At 28.5% G+C, this 13,078-nt stretch overlaps 2 protein-coding genes across 4 annotated transcripts in view; both read left to right on the top strand.

Annotated features, from left to right (window-relative positions):
• Nucleotides 1–10,236, top strand: part of LOC124498740 (putative polypeptide N-acetylgalactosaminyltransferase 9) — a 47,869-nt gene extending 37,633 nt beyond the window's left edge. The window contains exons 1-11 of one of the 3 annotated variants that reach the window (XM_047062535.2): nucleotides 5,704–5,978; nucleotides 6,074–6,855; nucleotides 6,953–7,045; nucleotides 7,113–7,234; nucleotides 7,345–7,511; nucleotides 7,577–8,157; nucleotides 8,247–8,351; nucleotides 8,438–8,566; nucleotides 8,650–8,763; nucleotides 8,896–9,024; nucleotides 9,135–10,236. In XM_047062535.2, coding sequence (XP_046918491.2) covers nucleotides 6,496–6,855; nucleotides 6,953–7,045; nucleotides 7,113–7,234; nucleotides 7,345–7,511; nucleotides 7,577–8,157; nucleotides 8,247–8,351; nucleotides 8,438–8,566; nucleotides 8,650–8,763; nucleotides 8,896–9,024; nucleotides 9,135–9,317 — 1,983 coding nt within the window. In that variant the 5' untranslated portion in view covers nucleotides 5,704–5,978; nucleotides 6,074–6,495 and the 3' untranslated portion in view covers nucleotides 9,318–10,236. Of the gene's footprint in view, nucleotides 1–5,703; nucleotides 5,979–6,073; nucleotides 6,856–6,952; nucleotides 7,046–7,112; nucleotides 7,235–7,344; nucleotides 7,512–7,576; nucleotides 8,158–8,246; nucleotides 8,352–8,437; nucleotides 8,567–8,649; nucleotides 8,764–8,895; nucleotides 9,025–9,134 lie in introns of those variants that run through there. The other 2 variants (XM_075735539.1, XM_075735538.1) reach the window with 2 other exon arrangements.
• Nucleotides 10,237–10,593: 357 nt separating this feature from the next.
• Nucleotides 10,594–12,689, top strand: LOC124498741 (cholinesterase-like). Its single transcript, XM_047062536.2, has 3 exons — nucleotides 10,594–10,812; nucleotides 10,876–11,881; nucleotides 11,942–12,689. Exons 1-3 carry the CDS (start codon nucleotides 10,632–10,634, stop codon nucleotides 12,393–12,395), a joined length of 1,641 nt encoding a protein of 546 aa, XP_046918492.2. The 5' UTR covers nucleotides 10,594–10,631; the 3' UTR covers nucleotides 12,396–12,689.
• The last annotated feature ends 389 nt before the right edge of the window (nucleotides 12,690–13,078 follow it).

The raw sequence follows: 13,078 nt of genomic DNA, 5'->3' as shown, positions 1-13,078 counted from the left end.
ATGGGATTAATTTTCATTGTAAAAACAAAACCAAAAATGACTAGAAAGTTCAATATGGCAATTTTCCCCTCTTACACATACATGTATTAAATTTCATTTCCTTTGTTTTTTTCCTTCCTTCTTTTTTACTCCCCTTGCCATAATCATACAGTTTCTGTTTTTTGTTGTTGTTGTTGTTGTGTTTCCAGTCGTTTTTCAATCTTTCATTTCGTAACATTTCTAATTGAAATACATTGAATTGTATTGTATAATTTTTTTTTGTATGGTTTCGATTAAAGATTTTTGTATCCAGAATGTTGAATAATATTGGTTTGGTTAAGTTTTTTTTTTGTTGTTTCGTTTGTTGCCTGTACTTGAATGGAATTGAATTGATTTGATTGTTCAATGGTTCACTGTTATTGGCATTGATTGTCAGTATTTTATTGAAAATTGAAATTCTATTTCGATTTGAATTTTTTTCTTTCTTTACTCTTTTCAAAACAAACTGTGTGTGTTGTTTAATGCAAATAAACACAATCTCTCTGAGGAAAAATCATGCTTCACCAGCTAATAATGTTTATGCGCATCAAAAGATAGAGTAAAAAGTGGCAAACAAATTCTCATCGATACACACGAATCTTGAATCAATTTCATTAATAAGACCTGCAAATTCAACCAGAAATTTTCTTGTCCAAAAAAGTTTTTTTCTTGTATTTGATTTGTGCGTGTGTGTGTGTTTGTGTGTATGTATGGGTTCTGTTTCGGTTGTTACCGTCACAACAACTACAACATCAATCAAACGATTATTGAACCAATTTTCATCCAGAAAATAAAGTACAAAGTAACCGTCTAGTAGTTTTCATTTCAGCTAACTAAACATACATTCAAGTTGTTGTTGTTGTTGGTTATATTATAAATTGAATTGAAATTCTATTTGTTTTATAAAACAAAATTTTAAGCTCAGTATGCGAATGACTGAGAACTCTTCGATTTTATCAACTTTTCTTGTCTTATTTTATGTTTTACAAGTTACAAAATTATCATAATATTGATCATTTTTTTTTCTGTGGTCGATTCATTCAAATATCATTAATTCTACAATTTTCATATATAAAATATCGGCCGTTATTGTTGATAGCAACTATTGCAAAGCAATAGAATATTGGTTTCCACGATTATTCTTGCTGTCATTATTGTTTTTCTTTCATTGTATGTTTGTTCAAAGAAAAAAAAATTCTTTCTTTCTCACTACACCATCATCATTATCATCATCATCATCATCATCCATTTGAATTTCAATGATGATTGAAATGAATTTTCATGTTGTTGTTGTCGCTGTTGTTGTTGTTGTTGTCATTGTATGTTCAAATTTTCAGTTGATACTTTTTTTTATATTCTTTTTCAACAAAATATTATGAATGATTGCATGGTTGGATGGATGAATGATTAGATTGAATATTTATAAATAAAACTGTGTATACAATGGAAAAAAATGGATGAGCCTATCAGCTGATGTCACAGTGTGTTGTTTTTTTTTTGAATTTGGGAATGTAGCATAGGAAAAAAAATTCATACTCTCAATACTAATGATGATGAAACACGTTTGAATTTGAAATTATCAAATATGATAATAATAATTCTGAAAACGAAGAAAAAAAAACTAATCAATCATGATGATGATGATGAAGAAAAAAAAATTTACTCGACATTCGATTGAAAATAATAACAAACATGATGATCAGAAGCGAACCAAAATAAAAAAAAAACCAATCAATCAAATCTATTTTACTTGAATCTTTGAATTTCCATGTAAAAATGAATTCTAAATTTAGACATTTTTTTTTGTTTCACAAAACATATATATATGTTTAACCACTTAGCTGACGAATTGTTTTTGAGTGAATTGCATAGAAATTGTTCGGTTTTTTGTTTCGTGCATTATGCCAAAGCGCCGCTCTTCGTGAATATAACGAAGAAATTGCTTGATCGATTAAAAAAAAGTATCTTGTTTCATTATCATCAAATTTGTTACCGAAGAAGAAAAAAAAATCACGTGAAAAGAAAAACAAAATTCATTCAGGCTTAATTATGAAGGCAAATGTGAATGGAAAACCATTTACCGAAAAATATTACACCGACACAATATTACATCGACATTTTATCCAAATGCCAAAAAAAAACTTTGACTACAGAAAATAATTTCCTTTGATATTTAAGATTTTATTCTACTTGATCATATTTTTTCCTTAGAAAAAGCAGCCATTTTAATCATTATTCAGAAGATTTCATTTCATCACATTTGAAATTTCCGAATTTCTTCCTTTGTGATAATGTAAATGTAAATGTAAGAAGCAAAACAAGAAGAAACCAAAGGTTTCATCAATTGTGATTACAAGACAGGCGAAAAGAGCAAAAAAAAACTGTGATCATATCTCATATCCGTGAAGGTTTTTTTTTCTTTTTATATGACATGGTTGTATCTAATATTTGTATTATATTCATGTCTATGTATGAGCGTTGGTGGCTTTGAAATTGAATTCTCGATAATGGTGGCTATACACTGAAATTCTGTACCATGAATTGTTTAAAGACGAAGAAAAAGAATAAAATAAAAACGGACATGAATTTCTTTTTCATCTTCGTGTGTCTTATTAACCTAAAAGCTTTTCTCTTGTTCCGTTGTTTTCATCTACTATTACGGATTCGTTTGCTTTTTTATTTTTTTCAAATTTAGGTTTTGTATTTCACATTTTTTAATTCCATGTTTGTCATCAAAATAATAATTAATCACATAGACAGTTATGTAATTATGAATTTGAAATTTTTTTTTTTTTTTTTGTGTTGAATTTCCTGGTAACCCTGAAACAGAAAAACTTTGGTATTTTTTCATGGAACGAAAAAAAAAATTTATGAACAAATTTTCACTTGCATCATTATTATATTATGGTTTCGTCATTAGCATTTTGATTCTACTGTTTTAATGGTGATGAAATTGTTATTTTTCTAGTGCTAATTGAATTATCAATCTACGATAATTTGCAGCACATTTCATTACATGGTCATGTCGCATATTTGATGCTTTTGTTCGTTTTTAGTTGTATATAACAACGAAATTCGTACCTTTTATTTATGATTAGATGTCCGAAATGTTCTTGATGTTTATTTTATTTTAGTTTTTGACTTTGGTCTTCAACACACACACACACACACATGCACACACGATCCTACTTATGTATTGAAACCGGAAATTCATATCCAATTTTCTTCATTTTAGTCTCGTTCATAGAATTGACCAGAAACAACAACAAATAACGATCAACTTCTTCTACTTTATACTGCTTTTAAGTGCATTTTAGGCAATTGACTTTCTTTTTTTGTTTAACTTATAGTTTTTCTATTAATTATGTTTTTTATCATATTTATCAAAGTTTGATCATTGTTTTCTGTTTTGGCTATGTATTTTTTCTCCCATTATTTGCAAACATTATCACCACCACCATCACCCCCGCCAACAACAACAATAACAAAATACCCGGGCAGCACCAATTTATTCTTTTTCATACATCTTAATCATTAATTTTGAAGAATAATTTCATTTTTGTAAAGAATAAACCATCTTGCCTATATTTTTATTTTGAAAAAAATCGTTACATTTAATTTTATAGATTGTGAAAACTTATAGATCAACATGAGATTGTATTCGCTATTGATTCAGTTGCCAAATTGAATTTTTTTGTTTAGTTTTGTTTATCAGAATCGAAAAATCGAGGTGTTTTTCAGCACTAAAATTATCGAAAATAGATGGACAAACATGTTTTTTTTTGTTATTGTTGTTACTTTACAAAAATTTGATTAACAATAAATTAAATTTTTTTTCTTTATTTGTCCAAAAATAAATTTCGAACATTGCCATCAACATCAGTGTTTATGCTTCAAGCTGTTTTTATAAAAAGCCATAATTTATAGAAAGCGGGATAAAAAAAATCATTTCTACATTATTGTTTTCAATTGTTATCACCCTTTTTTTTGGTAAAGGTAATTGTTCAACCAAACAATAAACACGAAACATTTTTTCCTTTGTCGATTATCATCATCATCATCGCCTAATGGAATTCTTGTTTCTTTATATTTGACTTTTGTTTCTGATTGTTTGGGCCAATGATATTTTTTATTTTACATAAGAGCATCATTTATTGATCCGATTTTCTTTATTCCATCATAACAATAATAATAAGGATCATATTATTCATTCACAGGTTCGTGAAGATTTTTTTTTCTTTTAATTTTGTAATGTTAATCTCATTTTGTATTTGTTATTTGATCATAAATGTTTAAGTTCATATTATTTTTTTTCACTGCGTATATATAATGCCAAAATGTTTTGCTCTTACTCTTCTTCATCTTTTGCAAGTTTTAACAGTTTGTATGATAACATAACTTGGTAACCAAAGTGACAATACCCACTATTACTTTTTGATCAATTGTTAGTTGTTGCCCATTCAAGTATTGTATGTGTTTGTGTGTGTGTGTGTGTGTGTTGGTGTCATTGTTAATCTTCATTGATTCTGGTCTTTGAGTATGATCTGATCGTTTGTTGTTTGGCTTATTATTATTTTTTTTCTTTGTTTCAATTGCGTGTGGGTTTGTAATCTGTAATTAAATTTAGGACAAAACCGTACAATTCATCATTGATAAAACTTTTTTTTTTTATGGATCATTGTTACAATTAATTCGCATATATACATCACAAACACACACACTCATCATGTCATATAGGAAACAAATATAACAGAAAGTGAAACAAAAAACAAAACAAAAAAAAACATGATCAAAACATTGATTCAAATTAATGTCTAAAGCATCTGCTATTTGTTATTTTATTTTATTTTTTCTATAGTTACTGATTCATTCAATTTTCTGCATTTGATTTTTGATTTCAAATATTCAATCAATTGATAAATAATTTCTAATAATAATAATAATGAAAAAAAAACGTAAAAATAAACCATTTGATGCGTAATATAATCAATGATGACAAAACAATCAAGCATCTGTTTTTGATGATGATGATGATTACATCTTCTATCTACTACTATATATATAAATTATTATTCATTTATTGAAAACATTTGGAAAACAAAACATTTTCATGATTCTATTTGATTGAAATAATAATAATAATAAAAAAAGACTGAATTTATATATATATATAGAATGAATGAAGATTTGAAATTGAAGATATATATTATCATTATTATGGATATGGTTCAAAAAAGTTTTATTCTTCACTGTATATCAGCGGATACAATTGGAAAAGATCAATTGTTTTTTTTTTTGATTTTATGCTCTCGATCTAATCATTATGATGCCTCTATCATCATCATCATCATCATTATCATTAATATAATCACATTGTCAATCAATGCTGGTCGCTATTGATGATGTTATATATATTATGATTACGTGGATATGTTATGTATGTGGATTCTCAATCAACCATAAATTAAAAAAAAATTGATACGATACTACCACCACCATCATCATCATTCAAAATTATCTGATATAGCCTGATTTCTTTTTATAGCAAATTGTTTGCCTCTTTGTTATTAATACAATAGTCATGTGTGTGTGTGTTGTATGTGTATTGTAGACAAGAAAAAAAAATTATGCTGGTGGTGGTTATATTTGTACGGGTCGTCGATTGTTTATTGCAAAAATGTAGGTAGCCCCCTAAAAACAAAATTAAAAAAAAACTTTTCCCATTCAAACCACACACACATATGTGCACACGTGTATATTTTTTTTTGATTGAAAATAATATTTTGTTCATAATTCTTTATAATCATCTGGTGTTCAAGATTTGTTTTGTTTTCAATAGAATCATAATCAAAATAATATTGTCGTGTGTGTTTTTTTGAAACAGGGCAATAAATCTTCATTGACAACATTATTGATACGATAAAAACATTGAATTGTTTGCACACTTTAATATTGTGAATGTATGAATCATAATATATAAATGTAGTTGGTGACAAAATTATATACTAAACTATTTCTTTTGTTTTTCTTTTCTTATATTTTTATTTTATTTTAGCATTCAGGATTTGGTATTACTGTGAAACAGGCAAAAAAAAAAAAAAAAAAAAGAATTACGACCAACGATAACTATTTGTTTTGGCCAAATTGTTGAATCATTATTATATTTTCGCATACCCCGAATCAAAACTAAATTCATCAGTCTTTTTTTCTCGTTGTTTTTCAATATATTTACTTTTTTTTTTGAATAGATGCCACCTATTTTGCATTTATTGTATTGAAAAAAACCATCGAAATTATTATAATTTGTTTTTATTTATTCAATTCAACAACATTTTCATCATAAAGAGCTGCGGAAATAACACTTCAAGACAATTATTATTGTGACCATCTTATTTTGTTTTCGTGCGCGCGTATGCGTTTGTGTGTATGTGCCTAAGAAGATTTTGAAAAAATCAAACAAAACAAAACAAAACAAAAATGACGGTTTTTCGTCGATTTGGGCTTCGAAGAAGCTTAACACGTCTGTTAATATTTCTTTGCATAACCTGGGTATTATTTGTGTTAATGTATTCATATCATGGCCATACTAATTCACAAACATATGCCAATTCATATGAAGATTTATCATCAAATATTAATAATATACAACAACAACAACAAGCAGCAGCAATTGCCGCTAGGCTAAGATCATCTCGACAACAGGATGAAGATGCATCCGATGATTATGCAAATCGAATCGATTCTCATTCACATAATAATAATAATAATAATAATCGTATAGTCGAAATTAAAAATGATCCAAAAAGAAATGGTGGTAAACATAAATATCATAAAAAGGTATGATGTTGATGATGATGATGATTATATTAAAATAAATTGATATTCATTCATTTATTTTGTTTTTTTACATGTAAATTGAAAAACAATTTTTCAGCCAAATGATGTGCCAAACTTAGATGCTGTGATACCACTTCCTTTTGATAGCTCCATTGGTTTCGGTGAAAATGGCCGTCCAGTAATATTACCTGTATGTAATATTAAAATTTTAAATTATCATTTAAATTAATAATATATATTTTCCATTGTTACATTAGAAAAATGTTAGCAAAGAAATACAAAAATTGATTGATCAAGGTTGGAAAGATAATGCATTCAATCAATACATCAGTGATCTCATGTCGTTACATCGTTCACTGCCAGATGTTCGCGATCCAAGGTTAGTTTGACATTCAATAATCATGGTGATGATAAACAATCGAATTTGCGTAAACACATTTGAATCATCAATAATTTTTTTATTCATTTAAAATTCATAATTTCATCCAGATGCAAATCTGTCGTATATGAAAAAAAATTGCCACCTACAAGTGTCATCATTTGTTTTCACAATGAAGCATGGTCAGTATTACTTCGAACTGTACATTCCGTATTGGATAGATCTCCTCCTGAACTAATCAAAGAAATCATTTTGGTCGATGATTTTTCCGACAAAGGTTTGTGTTGTTAACCTTTGATGATAAGTTTTGAATTATCTTCTTTTTTTCTTCAAAAATATTAGAATACCTTGGACAAAAACTTGATGATTATGCTGAAAGATTGGAAAAATTAAAGATAGTAAGGGCCAAAAAACGTGAAGGATTGATTAGAGCACGATTACTTGGAGCAGCCGCGGCTACTGCACCAGTTTTAACATATCTAGATTCACATTGTGAATGTGCTGAAGGATGGCTAGAACCATTACTTGATAGAATTGCAAAAAGTCCTTCAGCGGTCGTCTGTCCAGTTATTGATGTAATCAATGATTCTACTTTTGAATATCATTATAATCCTGATGCAAGTGCATTGAATGTTGGTGGATTCGATTGGAATCTACAATTCAATTGGCATGCCGTTCCTTTTCGTGAACGTAAACGTCATAAAACTCCTGTCGAACCAGTTTATTCACCAACCATGGCCGGTGGTCTTTTTTCTATTGATAAGAATTTTTTTGAAAAGCTTGGCACTTATGATAATGGTTTTGATATATGGGGTGGTGAAAATCTAGAAATATCATTCAAAAGTTGGATGTGTGGTGGAACATTGGAAATTGTTCCATGTTCACATGTTGGCCATGTTTTTCGATCTCGTTCGCCTTATAAAGTTTGTGTTTAAAACCTAAAAATGCTTCATTTGTCATGTTTGTTTATTCAATCATCTTTTTTTTTCTTTTTCTTTCCCTTCCTGAATAGTGGAGATCTGGCGTAAACGTTTTGAAAAGAAATTCAATTCGATTGGCTGAAGTTTGGATGGATGATTACAAGAAATACTATTACGATCGTATCGGTAATGATTTGGTAAGAGATCAATGCTGTTTGGATAGGAAGAAAAAAAATTGTTTTCGTTTATTTAAACATTATCTCTATTTGGAATTTTTTTTCAGGGAGATTATGGCGATGTATCATCAAGAAAGGCTTTACGAGAAAAACTTCATTGCAAAAGTTTTGATTGGTACATCAAGAATATCTATCCAGAGCTTTTTGTGCCTGGCGATGCTATCGCTTCTGGAGAAGTAATTTCTTTTCAATTTGATCACTATAAAGCGAATAACTGAATTGTATATGTTTTCATTCTGCTCATAATTTTTATGTACAGATTCGTAATCATGGCAGCCCTGAATACCAGATGTGTATCGATAGCCCAGCTAAACGATCCGATTTACACAAACCATTGGGCCTTTATCCATGCCATAAACAAGGAGGCAATCAAGTAAATGAATTAGATCTTTTGGCTTTGTGCTGTTCCGTCACCCGAAAACTTATTTTTGTTTTTTTTTGATAATTCCAATTTATTATTTTTTTTTATTTTTGTTCGCCCTTATTTGTTTTGTTTCTGTAATAGTATTGGCTTTATAGCAAAATTGGTGAAATTCGTCGTGATGAAGCGTGCGTGGATTATGCCGGACGTGATGTCATTTTATATCCTTGTCATGGTTCCAAAGGAAATCAGTATTGGGCTTACAATCATGAGGTTTGTAGAAGATATATTATTTTCTTTTAATATAATTTGACATTGTGTTTCTTTTCTCATTTGTTGATTTAATTTATTTATATTCATTTATTTTCACTGTATTTTTATAGCTAAAACAAATAAAACACGTTATTACTGGCAGATGTTTGCAAATGGCATCGACAAAAGATCGTCTTTTAGTACATGATTGTAATCCAACAAACAAATTACAACAATGGACATTTTCCGATTATAATTCTTCAAAAATGGAAAACATACAGGATGATGTAGATGATGTTGTTGATGAACAATAATCAATAAATAATAATGATTTCGGCAAACTAACCGACATAAAAACTAACAAAAAAAAATGATAATGATCAGACCTATACACTGATCAATAATAATAATAACAATAACAACAATAACTTTTCCACCTTCGATCGATTCTCTTCGTGGCTATCTATTTTGATCATCTCTATTATTATTATTATTATTATTATCATTTTTTTTTTAAAAGTGTATCATTTCATTATCATATTTTTCATTCTGTTTCTGATAATTTTTTTTCTTTTTTTTTGAACAAAAAAAAAATAGAAAATGTGATTCGTCAATTGTGCTCTCTATCTCGCTTTTTTTCACTTTTTTTTTTGCTTTTATTTCTCTGTCTCTCTCTATGTTGATCTATCTCATCTTATATATTTGTATTATAATTGAATATTTTTCTATACATTTTAGCCTACACACAAATACAGACATACGAAACACACAAAATACATTTCACAAGTTATGAAAAAAAAAATTTTATTGTATGTTATAATATGTCATCATAAATGTCAAATGATTTTTTTTCTCTTCTCATTTTGTTTTTTTTTTTTAATTTTCATTTTTACCGGTGCAATATAATATAATATAATCGATATTGATATTGGAATTGTTCTGCCAAACAAACAAACAAACAAAAAAAAATATACACACACATACACACAAAATCAGAACCGACAGAAGCACCTGTAAATAAACAAAGATACATACGTAAAAAGTATACGAAATCAGTAAGAATTTTTTTTTCTCTAATTTATTTTTCTATAACAAAAAAAAAATGGATTTATCACACATGCACAAACACATTACAATATCATTCCTATAGGTTTTTTTGGAATGGAATTCAACTCTGAAAATTTAAATGATATAAAAAATGATTCTCATTAAAAAAAATGCTGATGAATTATAGTTGCAAATTGTCTTCATTCTTTCCAATTAAATGATTTGAGTTTCCCTCATAAAAATTCAATAAGTTGCTTGGCTCTTGAGATTAGTTATTGAAAAGTTTATCATTATTATATGATGATGAGGAACTTTTAGTTGAAAATAATCATCAATTTTTGGAATGAAAATTTTCTAAAAATTACCACTTATCAGATTGTAATTTTATCCCATAATAATTGAATACCAAATCGAGTTTTTTTTATAACTAACTTTCAAGTAGTGCACAAAAACAAGTACCATCAACTCATAATCTAATTGATTGAATCAGTTTTATCTTCAAAACTATTAATCAATCGATCAATATATAAAGCCAATGGTTGGATTATTGTTTCGTATTCATTTCTTTATCATCAGTCAAAATGTACAAATTTACATTAATTGCAATTGTTTTTAATTTTTGTCTCATTAGTTCATCCAGAGCGGATGAGGAATTTGCACCAATTGTCAATCTTCGTCATGGTAAAGTACGTGGACTTGTTCGAACTGTAATCGATGGTGATAAAAAAACAAAAATTTATTTTTACCAAGGTTTTCGTTATGGTATGATGAATTTACGAGATTTTATTTTATCCTAATGCTCATTTTATTTCATTTTATTCAAAGGTCACGCAAATCGTTTTGAGAAGCCTACAATGGTTACATCATGGCCTGGTGACATTTACAATGCCACAAAATTAGGCAATTCATGCATACAATTCGGTGATCAATTCCTTCAAAATGCAACTAGTGAAAGTGAAGATTGTCTTTTTCTAAATGTTTATAAACCGGTCACAAATAATGAAAAACTATTGCCAGTAATGGTTTGGATTCATGGCGGTGGTTTTCAGATTGGTTCGATATTTTATTCATTTTATGATGCTTCTTTTTTAGCATCTTATGGTGAAGTTATTGTTGTTTCCATAAATTATCGTCTTGGACCATTTGGATTTTTATATGGTGGTAACAGCGATGCTCCTGGAAATGTCGGTTTTCATGATCAACTTCTTGGGTTGAAATGGGTTCAAGAAAATATCAAAAATTTCGGTGGTGACCCTAATAAAGTGACAATTTTTGGTGAATCTGCTGGATCAATGTCTGTATCAGCATTGGTTCAATCACCATTAGCAAAAAATCTATTCACTAGAGCTATAATGCAATCTGGTGCTGGAGCAAACTTTTTATTCGATAACAAAAAAACTGCTTTAACAAAAACAATCAAACTTTCCGAAAAAGTGAATTGCAAAAAAGAAGATATCGAACAAACGATAGCCTGTTTGAAAACCAAATCTATCGAAGAGATAAAAAAATCTTTACCATCTATGACTGAAGATGTGATGTTTCGAAAATCGTTTACACCAATATTTGGTGATGAAGTTTTGCCAAATGATGCGATTCTTTACAAAAATTATTTTAACCGTGTAGATGTGATTTTCGGTAACACTCATGATGAAGGAAGCTTGTTTGCAATGTTGTATTTACCAGAATTAATGAATGATAACAATACTTTCACAATGGGAAAAATCCATGAAATGATATCAAACCTTGTGGATAAGATGGAATTGAAAAAATCGAATGAAGTTATTAGTTATTACACAAAAACATTGAATGTATCAAATCTGAATGAAGTCCGGTAAGTGTTATGATTTGAGTGATAATTAGCGTTTTTAAATATTTTGTTTTAATCATACAGAAAAGTTTTTGGGGATATTATTGGAGATTGTAGTTTGCTATGTCCTACAATGCTTTTTGGCCAAAGAATTGCTCGTGATTCGAATTTTGCGAACACTTTCTATTCATATCGTTTAGACAGACGAGCAGTTGCTTCTCTTGCAATGGGATGTCCGTTCGAATGGATGGGCGTATGTCATGGAGAAGATGTAATGTACTTGTTCAATAATCCAGCATTAAAAAGCTCTCCGGTAGATATCAAATTAAGTCGTGAAATGATAACAGCATGGACAAATTTTGCTAAAACCGGTCATCCTGGAAAAATCGGATCAATTGAATGGCGACAAGTATATGAGAATGGACAGAAAACCTCACCATCAGTTATGTTATTAGATGATAAATCAAAAATGGCTGAAGGAATTTTCAAAGATTTATGTGATGGATTCTGGCAAAAAATATATGAATCTATAAACTAAATATTTGTCTTCAAGATGGCAGTACAGACGTAACAAAAAAAACAAACATTTTAATTTTTTATTTTAAAACTAATTATCCGGCCGTAAGATGGCGACACAAAAAGAAAACATGAATTTTCAATTTGTAGAATTTATGGAATTCAGATTTATAAATTCAAATTAATCGTACTTTTCAAAGTGTTGTTCATAAATGATAACTTTAATTGAAAATCAAAAAAAAAGAAAAGAAAATATCACATCGATAAAATCATAGTTTGTAAAACCGAAAAAAAAATAATTTTACTAAAAACGAAAGTTACGTATTGTTTTTGCAAGCTTGTTTTTCTTCATATCCACAAGAATCGATACCATTCATATGAACTGCAGATGAACTGAAATTTTTCGTATGATCTGATCATATATTGACAATTCCCTTTTTTTAAAGAAAAAAAAATCTCCATCCATTGAATGTTGTGTTTATGTTTTGTTTTTTTTCAGTTTGTTTATTAATTAATGAAGAGAAACGCTAATATCACTATTTTTAAGGAAATTGTTTTGTTGTTTGGTTTAATACCGATAATAATATGCATTCACAAGAAGAAGAAATTGGGTAGAGAAAAGTATAAACCCAAAGAAAAAGGGAAGAAAAAAATCGATCAATCAATAATTTTCGAATGAAAATTTCTCTTTTTGTGTGTTTGGAT

Source organism: Dermatophagoides farinae, chromosome 2 (assembly GCF_024713945.1).
Source record: "Dermatophagoides farinae isolate YC_2012a chromosome 2, ASM2471394v1, whole genome shotgun sequence".
NCBI lineage: Eukaryota > Metazoa > Arthropoda > Arachnida > Sarcoptiformes > Pyroglyphidae > Dermatophagoides > Dermatophagoides farinae.
The sequence above is the reverse complement of the archived record's forward strand: the minus strand, read 5'-3'. Positions and strand labels throughout refer to the sequence as shown.